The 17368-nt window shown below is 36.8% G+C and overlaps 2 protein-coding genes and 1 long non-coding RNA gene across 6 annotated transcripts; 2 read left to right on the top strand and 1 right to left on the bottom strand.

The window, feature by feature from the left end:
• Window positions 1–30: 30 nt before the first annotated feature.
• On the top strand, window positions 31–4079 carry LOC112487966 (uncharacterized). Its single transcript, XR_003051584.1, has 3 exons — window positions 31–578; window positions 2789–2988; window positions 3730–4079. It is a non-coding gene; the product is annotated as an uncharacterized LOC112487966 (long non-coding RNA).
• On the bottom strand, window positions 1179–8562 carry LOC103388771 (sialoadhesin-like). Of its 3 annotated transcripts, none has more exons than XM_008323920.3 (10): window positions 8397–8562; window positions 5271–5450; window positions 4866–5008; window positions 4629–4711; window positions 4327–4532; window positions 3561–3824; window positions 2773–3078; window positions 2556–2655; window positions 1720–2294; window positions 1179–1680 (listed from the first exon to the last, which is right to left on the bottom strand). In XM_008323920.3, the coding sequence occupies exons 2-9, from the start codon at window positions 5335–5337 to the stop codon at window positions 2237–2239; spliced, it is 1227 nt and encodes a 408-aa protein (XP_008322142.1). In that variant the 5' UTR covers window positions 5338–5450; window positions 8397–8562; the 3' UTR covers window positions 1179–1680; window positions 1720–2236. The 3 variants fall into 3 exon arrangements, with proteins under 3 accessions (XP_008322142.1, XP_024917548.1, XP_024917547.1); XM_025061780.1 differs by having other exon boundaries at window positions 5271–5442; XM_025061779.1 differs by lacking the exon at window positions 8397–8562 and adding an exon at window positions 5976–6112.
• Window positions 6175–17238, top strand: hpn (hepsin). Of its 2 annotated transcripts, none has more exons than XM_025061777.1 (13): window positions 6175–6514; window positions 7192–7324; window positions 12118–12225; window positions 12560–12601; window positions 12689–12818; window positions 12984–13103; window positions 13202–13242; window positions 13463–13628; window positions 13731–13921; window positions 14439–14534; window positions 15000–15142; window positions 15312–15476; window positions 15790–17238. In XM_025061777.1, the coding sequence occupies exons 2-13, from the start codon at window positions 7288–7290 to the stop codon at window positions 15832–15834; spliced, it is 1284 nt and encodes a 427-aa protein (XP_024917545.1). In that variant the 5' UTR covers window positions 6175–6514; window positions 7192–7287; the 3' UTR covers window positions 15835–17238. The 2 variants fall into 2 exon arrangements, with proteins under 2 accessions (XP_024917545.1, XP_024917546.1); XM_025061778.1 differs by having other exon boundaries at window positions 7163–7324.
• Window positions 17239–17368: the final 130 nt, after the last annotated feature.

The raw sequence follows: 17368 nt of genomic DNA, 5'->3' as shown, positions 1-17368 counted from the left end.
CTATTACCTGAGCTTGGAAAAACTAAACTGTTTTCATCTGTACAGAAGCCTACATTTAGTTTGGTAGAAAATCATATTGATATTGCTGTTATGTTCAAGAAAGAAGAGTTTGGTTTTTGTTTGACGAAGAGAGCTGGCACATCTTTTTCAAATTGGAGCTGCTTACAGGCTTAGACTCCTGGGGCAACACTCATAGTACACAGTAGTATTCAATTTCCCTTCATATTTATTTACACACATTATAACATATAAATATAATTAGCTTTACACTCTTCCTGTTTTCTTCCTATTCTGCTTTCTCTTTTTCTGTCTTAAATTCTTTTTTTTTTTATTGGAAGGGGAGGGGAGTTATTTATACTAATGCAATATTAATATTATTAAATTCATATTTTCAACTATTTCCCTTGTAAACATTTTTTATTTTTTTTAGTTTCGTTTTTTGTAATATTTTTGCTAAATTAAAAATTAAATAAAACATTTTTCTGTCTACAACAGAGAACACGTTGATGCATTTTCGGCTGTGGATTTAACTTCTCATGTGAAACTTCAACATTAACTACCGTACTCCAAATGATCAGGTAACGTATGGGATTTGGGATTTTTCCTTCAAAATAACCTATAAGGTTTTCTGATGAATACTGCCCCCTGCTGTTTATAAAACAAAAGTACATCTGCAAATTAAGTGAATTAAATGATTTTCCTAATCTTATTACTGTTTAATTACGTTAATATAACACATTATAAACTTCAGAGGTTGTGAAGTGTCAGGTACAGTTGGCTGTACTTTTGACCATTCTTTGTTTTTTAATTAGCTAAGTGTGTTTTTTTGTAATAAACTGATATGCTTTGTGTTTTAACTCACACACAGGAAGACCATGAGTTAAAAACAGGAATGGAACTGGTAATCATCGTGCCATAAGGCAGTGGTTCCCAAAGTAAAAAGGCACAGCAAACAAATACTGTTCAGTGTTAATATTTTCTTTAGACACAGCGGAACTGACACTGATTATTGGTTTAATATACTTTGTTCAATGAAAATAACACTTTACATTATACAAATAACATTTTACAAGCGTGAGAAGCTGCAGACAAAGTTTGATAACCACTGCTGTGAGGCAAGAACTCCGACCACTTCCCCACTGTGTGGCTGTGACTAAAAAAGTCTTCACAACAAAACTCAATGTTTCGCTATAAGAGCTTTTTTATTTGTTTATGTCTCCATTAAATATTTTGGAAATTGTAATTGTTTACAAAATCAGCCATCCAAAAATAGCAGCTTTTCCTGTTTAATATGGCACTGAAATAGACTAATGAGACAACAGCTGACCACCAGTACATCTGTGGTGGGACGGCGCTGGTGTCACAGAGTCATTGGCCTCGTGGTTTTCATCCTTCTCCTCGTCACACACTGGTTCTGCTCAGTATCTTCTGCTTCCTTATCACACCGAGGAGTTTATTAACAACGGCGCAGAATGTAACACAGTCTGAACTGTAGGCAGCATTTAGTTGGATCATTACAGTTTCCATCATCCTTTAAAAATCAGTGACGTTTCCAGAAACACAAACTCTAAATGCGATTAATCTGTAAAAAAAAAAACATAAAACAAGGGCCTAGAAATTGCTAAGAAGATTTTAAATTTTAATACTTAGAGAACAAAGATGCTATATTTACATTCATACCTGTTACTGTGACAAAAACAATATCTCAAATATTCATACCTGTTACTGTGACAAAAACAACAGGTAGGAGCAACAGAACAACTTTTTTGCTTCTTTTATCTCAAACATACAGCATGATTTGTATTGTTTGGACACATTAATTGCACAACACTAATTTCATCACAAATGTATTAATGCAGGCTTAAAATTATGTTTAGCTTTTGGTCCTAATCAGGATAGTCTTTATGTGAAAATAATTTGTTATTTTATTACTGTTTTTGTAGCATAATTTTACATCGATATGTTTACAACAGCATCTATAAATCACCATAAACATAAGCGTGAAATAGCAGTTAAAATCTGGAATAATAAATACATTTAAAGTAGTACATTAAAAAACGGAAGTACCAGTATCTCTTGCTGAAAGATGAAGTGAAGTGTGACCTATTTTAAATGGCAGAAGGTCAAACAAGTTAAAATCACTTGTTCATTGTGACAATAACTGAGGATTTATTTACCCAATCAAGAGGATCCAGCAAACATATTTTTGGTAAATATAGGATTTTATATCCAGGATTCAGGTTGCAGTTGTAGCAGTGAGTGAATATGTCTGGTTTTTGGAGGACTTCTTTCTCCTAAGATGACAAATGACACAAGAAAAACAAAGTGAAACTTCATTACATAAACCTTCTTTTTTAATCTGTCCTGTCAGCAGTTAATCTGATTTCTTAATCACATGGTCTAACCCAGAGGGTTTCAAACTGTGGCACGTGGACCACTAGTGGCAGTTCTCTTTATAGTTCAATTTGAATAAGAGAAGTAACAATGTTGATAATCATAGCTTTTATAATCGTGCTTGCTTTGTGTGTGTGCATGTGTGTGTTTTGGAAACTTACCTTATGATACAAAAAGCTATAATAGCTATAATGACTATTAGGATGGAGAGGGACACGCCAATAACAACTTCTCTGTTTCTGGACATCAATGCCATTATTGCTGAAAAAAAAAGTTTTCAATTCAGCTTGGTTTGCACAGCATTTAAGGAGCAGTATTAGGGATATTGAAGCACAATTTCCTTTTTCATTAACTCAGACTCTTTTTTTTTTTACAAACCTCTGTCTTCCTGCAGTAATACAGTCACAGTCTGTGAACCATGACTGTTGCGAGCCACACAGCAGTGCTTCCCGTATTCCTCCACAGTGATGTTGGCGCTTCTAAAGGTGGAGCCTTTTCCTGTGTGTGTGGCCATGGCTTGTCGTGCCTGATAAAGACTTTTGTCTGCTGCTGGACTACAGGCTGCACCATGGTACCAGGAAAACGTGAGCACAGGTGGGTTAGCATCGCTGCTACAGGTCAGAGTCACAGGAGGTTCTTTGTACAGTTCTGTACCAGGGGACACTGCAGTGTTCCTCGGAGAATCTAGACAGAGCGCAGAAGACATCAGATAATTCTGTTATGCCAACTGGTTTTGAATGAAATGAACACAATTACACAAGTACAAGTGTACAAGGACACATGTAACTGGGCCAAACATGTAGGAGTTAGTGCCACCAATCTCAGCAAACACTGGGTAGAAGGCATCGTAACATTTCAAGACATTTTCCAGTCCATTTACATCTCAATTAGTTTTCCTTGAATATATCTATAAGACAAAGAAAAAGTCTAATTTCAGTGCCTACATTTGGTTTTCTCTAAACTACAAAGACGTCTGAGATGTTGAAAGATTGGTCCATGCTACAAGCTGCAAAACTTTTGTTAGCTACACAGAATCAAGAAAAACATGAGTGTCATCTGCATGTAGATTTACTCTGGAAGAAAATTTTGTGAAAAAAGGTTAAGTGTAATCTTTGACATATTTATGAGTTCTTGAAACAGAAGGACTTGAAGTAAACATTACTCACATTGGACATCAATCTCTTGTGTTGTTGAGTTGCGCACTTGATCTCCAGTTTGCGTCTGACAGTAGTAACTTCCAGACTGACAAGAAGAGATTTCCCCGATTGTCCACACCTGTCCATCAAACATTGGTGTGGCACTTTCACTTTTAAACCATCTGAATTGTGTCTGCAGACTGGCTGAGGGACTGCAGCAGGACAGCCGTACGACCACACCTGCACTGATGCCAGAGGAAGGGTTCACTGCTGTGGTCACTGACCTGGGAGAATCTGGAGGGAACAAAGTATCAGATAAGATGACTAGCTATATAACCTTATGTACACAAAATAAATAATTATCATTTAGTCACTAAATGGATCAGCCAAAGGCCCACTAAATGTTCAAAATTGCCTTTAAAATTCTGTGATTATGTTCCATAAAATAAGAAATTAACTTTTCAATTAAGAAGTAAAATTGTAAAAAAAGAGATATAACTAGAAGGTAAACAAGAAGTACCTTGCAGTGAACTACTAATTAAACTAATTGCAAAACAATTACTACTTTTGAAGCCAAAGAATGAGCAAATCCAAAGGGATGAAAACCTAAACATTGAACAAAAATATATAATAAAAAATTGTGAAATCTTAGCGTACACATACTGTAGCTAATAATAATAATACTTATTTTGCTAAGCGTTACCTAAATGGTAAAATCATTAAAAGTAAAATAAAAAAGGTACTCCTGTAATATATACTGTTGATGACTCATTGTGAGTCTAACTAACTTTCCCACCTGCCACCAGCAGCTGAATTCCTCTTTGCTCTGGCATCTTTTGTGTTGGATGACTAGTGATGAGGTAAAAGACGTAGGTTCCACTGTCTGACTTCCTAAGATTAGAGATCTTCAGGGAGCAGTTCTTTGTTCCTGCTTGACCCAGGTACTTCACCCTGTTCTGGTAGGATGGATCTGGGAGAATGCCAGCACTGTGGAACACATATCTGACGCAGACACGACAAGTCATTATGAAACTGACATGTAATATTATAAAACTGAGAGAATAAGTCTTGACTGGTCTGTGCCTTCTCTTACAATACCTTGGAGTGATACAGCGACTGTTCTCCAGGCACCATATCTCAGATAAAACTCTATATCGTTGTCCTTCATCTCCTCCTCTGCCCTAAAGACAATAACAAAGACTTAAAGAGAAAGTTTTATAACTTGACTTTATATGTTAAAAACACCCAGAAACCATTGTGTCATTCTTCATTAACCACCTGGCACAGATGATAGATTACCAGCACAGCAGCACAATGCCTTCTTTATTGTATTACCTGACTTGAGACTTGCCCTGCTCCCACAGTTCCATTTGAACTTTGGGGGTAGTCATAGGAACAGGGCAGGATAACCGAAGAACCAATCACAGCACAGACGGGACTGGCGGGGAGATGGACTGACCAATCACCAGCAAGAATGCCTGAGCAGTAGAAGGTAGTATCATCATTTAAACTCTTGGAGGAAATCTCAAATATGTCTGGTACAACAGAATGCTAAAAGTTACAGTAAGTTCAGTTCAGGTCAAGTTGCCAGGGCTTAGAGTCCACATCCACATCAAGTTCACCATAATATCTTTACCTACTAGCCTTTATTTCATCAGGATTTTCATTCCTCCAACATAAACAACAAAGTTTAAAATGAAATTTGTAACCACTCAAGTGATGAATGCTACTACTCCTTACCTCTTAGAGACAGTGTGAAGAGAAGCCAGTAGACCTGGACTACTTGTCCTTCCATCTTCTTCAACATCCTACTGTTATCCTTTGTGTTGTTGACTTCAACTTTTTTCTCTTCAGCCACTATCTGTCCGTCTGCTTGTCAACAGCTGGACGACCGCCGTCAGCTCTTCAAGTGCTGTTATTCTTCAAAACAAACACAAGACTCATTGTACTACTTCCTTTTTTTTGTAACAGATGAGGAACAAAGGTTGTTGAACAACTTCACTTTGGCCTTTACTTCATAGTTTACTTAATTTTATTTTATTTCCACATTACATATTTTAAACACCCATTCCATTCTGTGTTTTGTTGTTGCAGCAATGTAACACAGTTTCCCTATGGGCTTAACACAGTATTCTGATTCTAATTTTCATTTTTAATGAGTAGCATATGCTTCACTGACTCACTAAGGCCTGTGAGAACCATACTAAATTTGTAGTTGGCCTTTCTTCCAAAGGTCCAGTGGAAAAATGCTCTTTCTTTAGAATGCCCAGTTTACTTTCTATCACTATTCTATCGTCTCTGTAACCTCTGTACCTATTTGCCAAGATTTTGACATCTTTTTTCTCTTGCTCTCTATTTTTGTAATTGTCAACATGCAATCAAAATTTTCCAAAACTTTTAGGATATTCTACACAAGACGATCTGGAACTTGAGATTTAGACATACCATGTGAATCCAGGTATTAAAAGCCAAATTTTACATGGTCAGTACTTTTGAGATCATCCCGACTTTTGCTTTGTTCAGGTTGATACAGCACCGAGGGCTCTTCTACACGGCATGTCCACTCAGAAACGTAATGTGACGTCACCAGCGCCGCTCTTGTCTGCACAGATGACCACACACAGACGCACGTAGACCCGGACCCATCTACACACTGTAGGTAAACGTCGGCTGACAGTGATCCAGCTGCTGTTCATCCAGATGTTTCTCTGTGGTCTGCTAGAAAACGCAGCCACAGGTGATTTTGGTTGAAACATAGTGTTGGTTCCTGTCGCTGAAAAGGTTTTCGACACGTTTTTTCCCCTGTATTTGGGGTCAGTAACCTGCGAAAAGACGGAGGCACTCGGAATTTACTGGAATTTGGATTTTTATCCGCGATAACTGTTCAGACGTTGGTCTTTGTTGTTTGAATATTTGAAAAGAAAAGGAAAGTAAAAAGTCGTCGCACCTGCTGTAGGACGAAGGAAAGAAAGAAAGAAAGACAGGTGAGTGATTGTTTGGAAGGAACGCATCTTTGTACGTTTTTCTTCTAATAACGTAATGCCCACTGTGTTGCCGTAAGTCCGTCTGTAGTCTGGTTTAATGAGGCAACAATTTGATTAACACAAATATTGATTTAAATATTTGCTGACATGTTTTAGAAAATGGTACAAAACCGGTATAAAACATTTAACGCAACAGAATACGTCATGTGAACTTACGTACAACACTGGGTTCAGTAACTGATGGATATCGAACTCAAAAAGTTTCAACTTCCCGAAGAACTTCCAAGCAAAAAGTCATGATAATTATTATTATTATTAAAAAGGAAATTAGACAATATCGAAGAAGATAAACGCTGTAAGGAATTCAGTTTTAAGTCTTGTTCATGTTGTGTTTTTAGGAATTCTCCTAAGCTAAGCCTTATCCTAAGCTCCTTTTGAACAATAATTTCGATATTTTTAGCTACTGTATTACTTTACTAACTTTTGACTATGAAAAAGAAAACTTTTTAAAATCATTATTGTTAGTTGCCAATAGACAGTTGTATGTCCTAACAACAATTTCCCACTCCAGTACGTTGTGTTTGAACCTAAATAGTTTTACTCTGTTACATTCAACTATATTATATTATTATGTTAACATTGTTATAGCGCTTTGTCTGATCTTTTCTTGAAACTAGGAAGCAGAAAAAAGGAAGGAAGGAGGGAGGAAAGGAAGTAAAGTAGGAAAGGAGACATCTTCACCTCTGTTGCCTTTTGCTTTCCTCTCTGAAGAGATGTATGTGGAGAAGGTTGTAACAGGGAAAAAGATGGGTAAGTACATATTTTTAGATACATATATTCAAACACGCACACACACACACTCATATAAACACTGTTGGTCAGGCCACGGCTCACGCTGAGCTCGGTATTTGAGACCAGACATTAGTCCACTTCATTGTTAAACATTAACTAATTTGCTCAGAGCTAAACAGTTGTCTCTCTCATTTTCACTTGATTTAGTTTTGTTGTTTGCCCTTTAGCTCATAACACAGACACTTACATCATCCACAGTGTTTTTGATCCCCAAAATGAACAGCTTCAGCAGTAGCACATGTTGTTGTCTGGTACCAGGGCCATTGACACAGCTTTATTTTAAAGTAGTAGATCACTTGAAACTCATTCAACTGTTCTCTATGTGATTCTAGTCCACAGTTCCAATGTACTCCCTCTCTTAATATTCTACTCCACTCCTGTTGGTTGTCTTCTATACACGTGGAGTAATGAGTTTATTTCAAATGATGTGATATTAGTTAGGTATATATGTGTGAGTGTGTGTGTGTATTGTTATGCTCTGTTTACATTTAGATCTATGGCTTGTATAAAATTGATCCATGGTCATGTTTTAACAAATTAATTGACACAAAAACTGCACAAATAGATAGATAAGATGAAAAAAACAAAGAATGTTAAAAAAGGAAACTTGCAGCTTAAGGACTCGTGATGATTTTACAGGACTTTATAAACTATGTATAACATCCATTCATCTTCTACTGATTAAAAGATAAATCTTGGAAAAAGACTTTCTGAACATGTTATTAAGAAACAGAGATCTGATTGCACAAATAGATAGATAAGATGAAAAAATAAAAAATAAAAATGTTAAATATTTTGAAACATTAATCAACTAACACATTCTTTTGTTTTTCTCTCATTTCATTTAAACACTGTGTTTTAAATTGTTGACAGATGAACTTGTCGACTAGTGCAGGAGGTTCACAAACACGTTTCAACAAAGGCTGACATAATCTACTAAGTCAAACAACAATAGCTCAAATACGAAATAAACTCTTATCGAGGTAAAAAACCTAAACATTTGAAGAGTGAGATGTATGTTTGTACCCACCTTACTTTTCTGAATCAGATTTTGTGCCGGTCCTCTATGAGCAGTAGTTTTCCACGGTAAAACCAGGAATCATCTGTAGTCTTCGTCGAAAGGAAGATGTCTCATTCACTGTACTCTTGTCGTGCTGTAACTTAGTATCTGTGTGTGAACCAACACTGAGGTTGTAACATTCTGGTGCCTGACTGAGAGCAAACACGAATCCACCCAGACCCAGTGATCAGACTTAAGTGTGTAATTATCTCAGATCACAAAGTCTAGTTGAGGAGTGGCACACATGGCAGGCCTTGTTTTGTGTACGTCTGTGCTCATACTGTGGGGCCACATTATTTTCAGGATCATTTAGCCCTAAGATGTTTCAACATGTTTATACACCATGTGCGAACCGCACGGAAATGGAAACATTAACACTCAGCCAGAGTCTCAAAGAAACGGCATGCTGCTGATCATGCTAATATTTACCACACATTAGGAATGTGTTTGTTTTTACTACAGCACAACTGCAGTACAAGATAAGTGAGTCAGTTCTGCTTCTTTTAACTTTTATTAGGATACACCAAACCTTTTTGTATTGAAGGCCAACCGGGATTAGTGCAGACAGCTCTGATCAGGCCAGACCACCTGGTCATGCAAGAGAGTACTTAAATGTGTCTCTGAACCATGTCCCGTTTAGGACACTTAGTTGAGAGGATGCTGCTTCCTCTAAAACTAATTATTAAAAGTAATATACCTGAATAAGTGTCTCTTGAATATTCCTATGTAGACAATGATTTTTCACTGCACAGAATACAACCTGATTGGCTGGATCGATTTGATCCCTTCATCATGTTTATGTCACGCTATTGGCATTCCAAGTGAAAGTTTACCCACATTTCAATAACATCTTTTGACTACACAAACCAAATTAAAAGTCACACCAATCAATCCTTCATCATCCATCCCTCTTTTACTCTTTAGGGTCAAAGAGAAGTTGGATCCTAGCAGTCATCAGTTAAGGGTGGGGAACATCTTAGACAGTTTACTAGATTACTCACAGTCAAACTGGAGAAAACCCTTTAAACACAGGAAGAACATGAAACCTACAAAGTACAAAAATTCCTTGAACCCTTGATCTCCTGTATCTGCTGTAAGATAAGAGCTGTGGCCACTATGCCACTTTGCAGGCCTAGAAAATCATTCATGGACACCGTCTAGGCATTTCCCTACCAATATATATTATGCAAATATAATACGACATTGTGACAATTGTGCAAAAACAATAAAAAATATCAACTTTAAAACCTAGTTTTAGTTCAATAACTCCAGTAGTTCTGAATAAAGAATATAAGTAAAATAAATGCATTTATAAGCCTTTTAAAAAGAAAGGAAATACAGTGTCAACATTTAACCGACACTGACTTACCTCCTGCTGAGGTCTCCACATAATGTGTCATTCTGACTTTGATTCCAAAATGCGGTGTCCGTACAAGTTCTTGTTTTCTTGTAGTGCGGGAAGGGTGTGGTCAGCCACGTTTCTAATGTGGTTCAGAGCTGACTTATTTTAGCAACAAAGTTGTTGAAGCTCAGGGTTTCCCTCACAACTGCCCACAGCTCACTTACTGAAGCTCTGGTCACATGACTCATGACTGAGGATAGACGTGGAGCAAATATAAATGCATGTTATGCGATGTATGTCCTCGTTGATGGGTCACAACAGTCTGGGATGATTCACTGTTATGGCTGGCACTTTGTTTGTTACAGTGGCAACAAATGGTAGTAACAACCATCAAAGTCCCACTGAGAGGAAGCCCCAACTGTTCATAATATTTATCTTGGTGTTTACAGTACATAATGTGAGAAATGTTGCTTGGTATGTCCAAAAACTCATAATTCAGATACAACAAAATGATGCATCTTTAGTAGTGGATTTTAATCATGTTGTTTAAAGGATTTGTGATTATCAATCCTTAGTAACCAATGTTTTTGTTTTTTAATGAAAATGTGAATGACTAAATCACAGGGTAGACTTACATGTGAATGTAAACATGAAATAAATGTATTAACCATAGTAATGCATTGACTACATTTATTGATAGGTGCAGTTACAAAGAACTATTACAGCTATTGTTTGACTTTTCTAAACATTTATTTGCAGCTAAACCCCATTATTTAGTCTGTTTCGGTCTAGCTACCCTGCTTACCGTTTTCTTATTAGTCAAATACAACATCTAAATGAATGTTCAACATTCTATTCCAGGCCCACAGATGAGGAAGTCTTAGGTATAAGTGAACACAATAGTGTTCTTGTTCTGTCCTTCTGTGCGGTCAGGAAAAAGGCTGTGTGATGGGAAGAAGGAACAGAACTGGGAATCGACAGACATTTAACAAAGAACCTACCAACTTAAATTAGAACCTGCTTAAACCTGGAGGGGTTGCTCCGCCGCTTCCTCAAACAGTTAAACAACAGACCATATTGTAATCCATATCTTAAAAAGTTCTGCTTTTAGAGACAGGTATGCGAGACTAAAGTAATTATTCTTTGCATACAATGGTGAAATTGTTAGAGTCATGTTAATATATATTTGTATTAGAAGAGTGTTTTTACGTGGCTAAAATCATTGGTCTCCATGTTATTGTGCAGTATTTCCCCATTGTAAAGCACAGTTGTACGATCCAAGGAACAGGAACAGTAGCACCATTGTGATGCTGACCACAAGTATGGAGAGGAATCCTTACAGAGGTATGAGAGGAAGGACAAGAGGAGGAGCTAATGTAAGAAACAAAGAATTAAGCAAAGGTATGGATTCCTAGAGAGGAAAAAAAAAACGTTTAGTGAGTACTCAAGGAAAAACTGATAGGACACTAAGCAAATTATCAAACGTTGCTCATTGGTAGCTAAATATTTCTAGAAAATGGCATAGAATTACTTTAATAAATAAAAATAAAAAGTTGGTCAAACATTGCTTAAGTATGAATGAAATTAAATACTTTTCATTGTGACACAGCACACCACTGCAGTGCACCTCAGTGCCATCTTGCAGCTGGAGGATTTGATCCTTTTATTTAAAAATACAAAAACAAAACAGACAAAGTAAACACCAAAAAGTAATAAAAAAATACATTTGTTAATAAACCAAAATGTCCTGGTCATAAAGGTTAACGTCCTACGCTGTTTGGTGTCAAAATTCATGGATACTCCTTATCAGCCTTTGAACTATCACATAAATGTCAGCACTGCTTCACACCAGCAGAGGTTGAATTAACCTTAATAACCTTGTGGGTTCGTAAATGTTCATGAACATGTTTTTTTCCTTTAATGTCAATACAAATTTGTGAGGAAGCCTGTGGTTTAAACTGACAGACTAATAGATAAAAGCAGACACACTGAAAACAACCCATTTGTGTAGACACAGACAGACATGGCATGATATTCCAGTTGAAGAGTTTGTTCTTGCCAGCTGGACAAATTCTAAACTTTAGACTATTGATCTGGTCGGTGTCATTTGTACTTTTCAGACTCTGCCAGGAAATATGCAGCGTGCCCCTTCAAACTAGAACGCTGAGCTGTTCGTTATGGGATGGTTTAGTCCAAGAAGGGAATCCAGTGAAATAGTGACAGACTATACTTTATCTTCAACAACAACAACAAAAAAAATCATAATAAAAAATGCCATTTTTTACTCAGCATGAAAACGTGTCTAACGTATGTAAAATTATAATTGTGCGTATGTGTGTGTACTTCCAGGGAGTAATGGAATCTCTCTGACCTGTGTGTTTACTCCTTGCCGGGTGATGGGTGTGTGTGTGACACTGATGATGATGGGAGCCGTTGGAGCAGCAGTTTGGGCCGTAGGTTAGACCACATCGTCATACATATGTCTCATATGCATTTATTATTTATAACCTGTTTGTTTTAATATTTATATTTTGTTAATGTAATTTAAAGATTAAATATAGTATCAAATTCTTTATTCCCCCATTGTATCTATCTTAAAGATACAAAGCTCATTGGTATTTGACATGAGGTATCACATACTGTGGTATCAAACCATCCCAAGTAATACGTGATTAATATTAGCAAATTATTTCTAAAAAACTATATATATAAACTAATAATGTAAAGTGTTCTTTTGGTTTTTGCTGTCACAGTTGATGTAGTAACTGTTCTGTATATGACTTTACTGCAGTCACATATTGTACAATGGAAGAAGACACAGAACTCTATGATGGTGAGTATTCAGAAGAAGTTCTTTATTTGTCCCACAATGAGGAAATTAAGAAAAAAATACTCATAAAGATCATTTTACTGTGTGCAGTTCAGGTAAACTTTGCTGACCAACATCTCAGAGTCTTTGACCCTGCTCAGAAAAGGTGGCGTCAGGTCTGTTCCTCCTCAGCCAATCAACTGCTGGCTAGCATCAGCTGTGAAGAAGTGGGCTTTGTCAGGTGAAAAACATTTTCCCTAATAAATGACTGTGGATTTACTTCCTCAAGAAAACTATATGTACAGTATCATGTGCTTCCTTTTTTCAGGTCATATGTGTCTCTGGTTCAGATCGGGTTAAAAAAAATAGTTAAGGTTAATAAATACGTGTGTTTCTGTTGTTTCAGTTTGGTAAATTACTCGGTCACATCGGTACCAGAGGGAGGTGGAGATGGAGGAGAGTTCTTCTGTGTCCGACAGGAAGAGCTCAGCTATGGCAAAAAAATCAAAGACTCAATGTACCCGTGGTAAGAAAGAGTTGAATTGCTGATGTCTGTTCCTGTTTCTCAAAAAAGAAAATATTATGTTTTGATTTTTCTATTGTTCTATTATGTCTAATTTTCAGTGACTGTGAGAGCAGAGAGGTTCTGACCTTGGTGTGTCAAGGTAAGATCTGCTTTGTTCCCTGGAACACACACTAACACACAAACCCTTATTTGCCTTTAGCGTCCTTTAATTCACCAGTTCATAAAGCAACATCATTTGCTTCAAAATCCTACATTTGATCTGAATATCTTTTATTCTGTTCCACATTTCTGTTTATAAAACTCCCTTTTACCTTGCACTCTAACCAACTGCTTTCCTTTCTGCTCTTTATCCCTCTTAGACTGTGGCAGACGCAGTTTTGCTGCAGACCGCATTGTTGGTGGTGTGGATGCACGACAGGGCAGCTGGCCTTGGCAGGTCAGTTTACAGTATGATGGGGTCCATCAGTGTGGAGGTTCCATCATCTCAGACCGCTGGATTGTTTCTGCAGCTCACTGCTTTCGCGAGTAAGTTGTGTATTTTGTTTTTTACAGTTTAATATATAGGAACACCTTAGGTCTTTTTAGAGTCTTTAGTGAAGAACCTTCATCTGTCTAACTCTCTCTTAGCCGATTCCGCATTGTGAATCGCTGGCGTGTGCTGCTCGGCTCCATCTATAATAAACCGGTAAATGCCAACGTGGCGGAAGTGAAGACCATAGTTTACCACAGCAGCTACCTGCCTTTTGTAAATGCAGACATTGATGATAACAGCAGAGATATTGCTGTTCTGGCCCTGACACAGCCACTCACCTTTAATGGAAGGATTCACCAAGGCACACACACACACATTATAAACATTATCAGAATTTGGGTGAGAGAAAGAGAGAGAGAGACTCACAAACACACAAAGATAAAAAGTTTTTAACATGGTTAGTCTCCTCAGTTCTTTTAATGGCCAGCAAGACAAGAAAATCTACTTCAAATAAACAAACCCAAAAATTAAACTATAGACAAAACAATACAATTCATAACAGTCTTATTATTAATTTTATGTTTTTTTTAAGTTCACTGTGCCATAAGTACCAAAGATGTAATATAAAACAGGAAAAGCTGTTCATTGTACAGGAAGCGTTTCACCAGATCCTTCCTGACACCTAGTGTTTGACATACAGAATTACATACAAGTGTGAAAAGGCCTCAGTTTATTATAGTGACACACAATTTTCTGTCTATCAAATCACAGTAAATGTGTGTAAGTTGTACTTTTCACTAAGGTATCATTCCCTCTCTTTATATCCATTCAAGTTTAATATTTGGTTGTATTTAAACACACAGAATACATCCAGCCTGTCTGCCTTCCAGCATATGGTCAGAGAGTGATAGACGGACAAATGGGAACAGTAACAGGCTGGGGAAATGTTGAATACTATGGTAAGTCATTGATCACAGCCTTGTTTTAATTTAAATAAAAAAAAAATCAATTACCTCCTGGGGAATAGTGAATTATATTAAATAAACTTATCTGATCTGATAAATATCTTTGGATTCTGTACTTCCACACAGTATTTTCATTAAGTTCTTGTACAATATTTTTTTCTTTTAATTAATCCTCCAAGGCTGTAAGGTTTAGTTGTATGAAAAAGGCCACTGCTCCTTAATTTCCCAAAAGGAATTCCTGAGGCATTAATAAAGTTCTAATCTATCTAATCTATCTATATACTGGGTCTGATCCATAATAATTGAAGCTTCTATCTTAGACTTTGCCTTTAATGCAAATACCTCATTTAGATTTCTTAACATACTCAACCTCAATACTGCCCATCGTCTGACCCATTTTAATTACCTGTTGCTGTAGGGGTGCCTTATGGATCTATTTTGACCTATTATTGTTTGCAGGTCACTTGGCAAATGTTCTGCAGGAAGCACATGTCCCAATCATCAGTGACACTGTCTGCAATGCTCCTGATTACTACGACAATCAGATCACCACCAGCATGTTCTGTGCTGGTTATGAGAAAGGAGGCATTGATGCCTGCCAGGTGAGTGAGTGCTTGATGGATGACCTACTGTAGGATTTAGTGGTTACAAATCAGGGCTGTCATTTTCTTTATTTGGAGTTCTTTGTATGCTGAAGTGTGGTACTTTTGGCACAGTATGTCATTTCTGTATCCATTAATTTATTAACAGTGCTACTATGTATTGTATCAGGGAGACAGTGGTGGACCTTTTGTTGGAGAAGACAGTTTTTCGAAGACCAGCAGATATCGTCTGTTGGGAGTTGTCAGCTGGGGAACGGGCTGTGCCATGCCAAAGAAGCCTGGAGTCTATACCAGAGTGTCCCGCTTTCTACCTTGGATATCTACAGCCATGAGGGTGAGACACTGGACACTGTCCTGTCTATTGTGTTATATACAAATACAGAAGATAGTGATGCAGCATGTTTTAACCCCTCATTTCCTGCTGTTGGGAAATTGATATTTTCCTCTCCATACACACAGACTCATTTATATGCATTTTGTAAAAATATAAATGAAAGGTAGAGACAACACTTTCAGGTTTATGAGCTGTATCTAGAGTGTAGTCCTAGCATCTGCCAGGGCCAAATTAACAAATTTGTAAGTCCTGTGTGGGATAAATATCACAGATGTTTAATACACTTCTGTTCACATCTGTCTCACTTTTATAGAACTATCAGAACTCACCAGGGATTCAGAAAATGGCCAGGACATGAGGTTACTGCACCCACGCTTGTACTTTTCTACACCAAAATGAAAATATGTCCAAATCCTGCAGATGTTAATGTGAAGTGGTACAACATGGTTTGGGAAGCTGCAGTGTTAACATGTATTATGTTTTGGATTCACCTGAAAATGACAGTGGCTCTCTCTGCTGTTCCCCCTACCCCCCAATTGAAATATCCTGTATACAGATGTCTATTTCAGAGTAGAGCAGCCTGGACCATTAGTGTTTGGACAGTGCACCATTTTCTGCAGTTAATTTATGCACTAAAGAGCTCAAATTTAGTAGCAGTTGTCTTGCTGTTGGAGTGTTTAAATGCCTAATTAAAGCACAAAAAGGCAACGATCATGTTTTATTGAAAAAAAATGCAAAAAAAGAGATAAGGAACAAACCCTTTGGCGATATTTCTGTGTAAAAACATGGTGTTTTTAGCCTAATTTTAGATGAATTTGATGTCATTTTTATATTTTTCTCCCACAGCTTACACTATCTCTCTTTTTGTCTATCTTTCAGTTCTTTCTGCACTAATTTTTGGCATGCATACAATCTAATTATGTCTACATTTGTGCTCCTTTTCTTGTGTATCTCTAAGGTATATCTATGCTATTTATGGCTAATGTTTAGCTGTTTTTGGCTAACTTTTTAATATAGAGTTAATAGCTGAATTTTTGTTTTGTTGCTATTTTGTGTCTAACCTCTTTTGCTATAAGTGCTAACCCTTTGCTTAAGCTTTCATCAGTTCTATGCCAATTGTAGTTTTTCTCTTCAGGACCACAAATGAGTTACTGTCCAGACACAAGTTTTCTTGATGGAAATTCATCAGGTTAAACATATGCCCAGAGTTTTGACAAGCACATTTGGAAGGTTAAATGTGACTTTGGACAAAATATAATGCGGTTGTTTTTGTAATATGTTTGTTTTTAATGTGTTTTCTATTGGATGTTACAATCAATTAAAAAACAATGGATAAACGTCTTGCAGCAGTAAATTATAAAATATATGAAATAAGTCTAAAAGCTGTGCCATGTCAGCAGTCGTTCCACATGGTGGCCCAAAAACACTAAAAAAATATTTTATCCATGTGAACCGTAAGCCACAATGGATATAGGCTCCATATAGGCAGCACAGTGGGAAACCTAATTCTTTAAAGATATAAGAAGATGTTAATCTTTTTAGGATTTAGTTTTATGTAAAGTATCCTGACTTTTACAATCTGTAATTAGTCACCCCAGATTTGACCAATATTCCTGTTGGAAAAAGATAACGCTTACATTCCAGACAGTATTTTGCTGTTTTTTGTAAATATTAGTCAGTGTCTAGTTTATGTGTATGTAGATGCTTGTGTCAGATGAAGAGCTGTTAATATCCAGGAGTGCAATAAAAGAATTATGCAAAATTCTGTAAAAACAAAATGTATTTTTCTGCACAAATTAGAAACAAATGAAATATATCCGTTAGCATTCTTGTAGCAAACACTGAATGTGTGCCCTGCACCTGGCACTAATGATGGATGTAATGTGACGGTC

The sequence above is a fragment of the Cynoglossus semilaevis genome, chromosome 13 (genome assembly GCF_000523025.1).
Source record: "Cynoglossus semilaevis isolate Cse_v1.0 chromosome 13, Cse_v1.0, whole genome shotgun sequence".
NCBI lineage: Eukaryota > Metazoa > Chordata > Actinopteri > Pleuronectiformes > Cynoglossidae > Cynoglossus > Cynoglossus semilaevis.
This window is presented reverse-complemented; position numbering and strand designations above follow the sequence as displayed.

Coding starts and splice junctions, on each gene's coding strand:
- LOC103388771 (XM_008323920.3), bottom strand. CDS start 5,337: ATGTTGAAGAAGATGGAAGGACAAGTAGTCCAGGTCTACTGGCTTCTC. Junction 2,656..2,772: donor ATTACTGCAGGAAGACAGAG/GTTTGTAAAAAA, acceptor TTTTTTTTTCAG/CAATAATGGCATTGATGTCC. Junction 2,295..2,555: donor ATAGCTTTTTGTATCATAAG/GTAAGTTTCCAA, acceptor TTGTCATCTTAG/GAGAAAGAAGTCCTCCAAAA.
- hpn (XM_025061777.1), top strand. CDS start 7,288: ATGTATGTGGAGAAGGTTGTAACAGGGAAAAAGATGG. Junction 7,325..12,117: donor TGTAACAGGGAAAAAGATGG/GTAAGTACATAT, acceptor GTGTACTTCCAG/GGAGTAATGGAATCTCTCTG. Junction 12,602..12,688: donor AGACACAGAACTCTATGATG/GTGAGTATTCAG, acceptor TACTGTGTGCAG/TTCAGGTAAACTTTGCTGAC.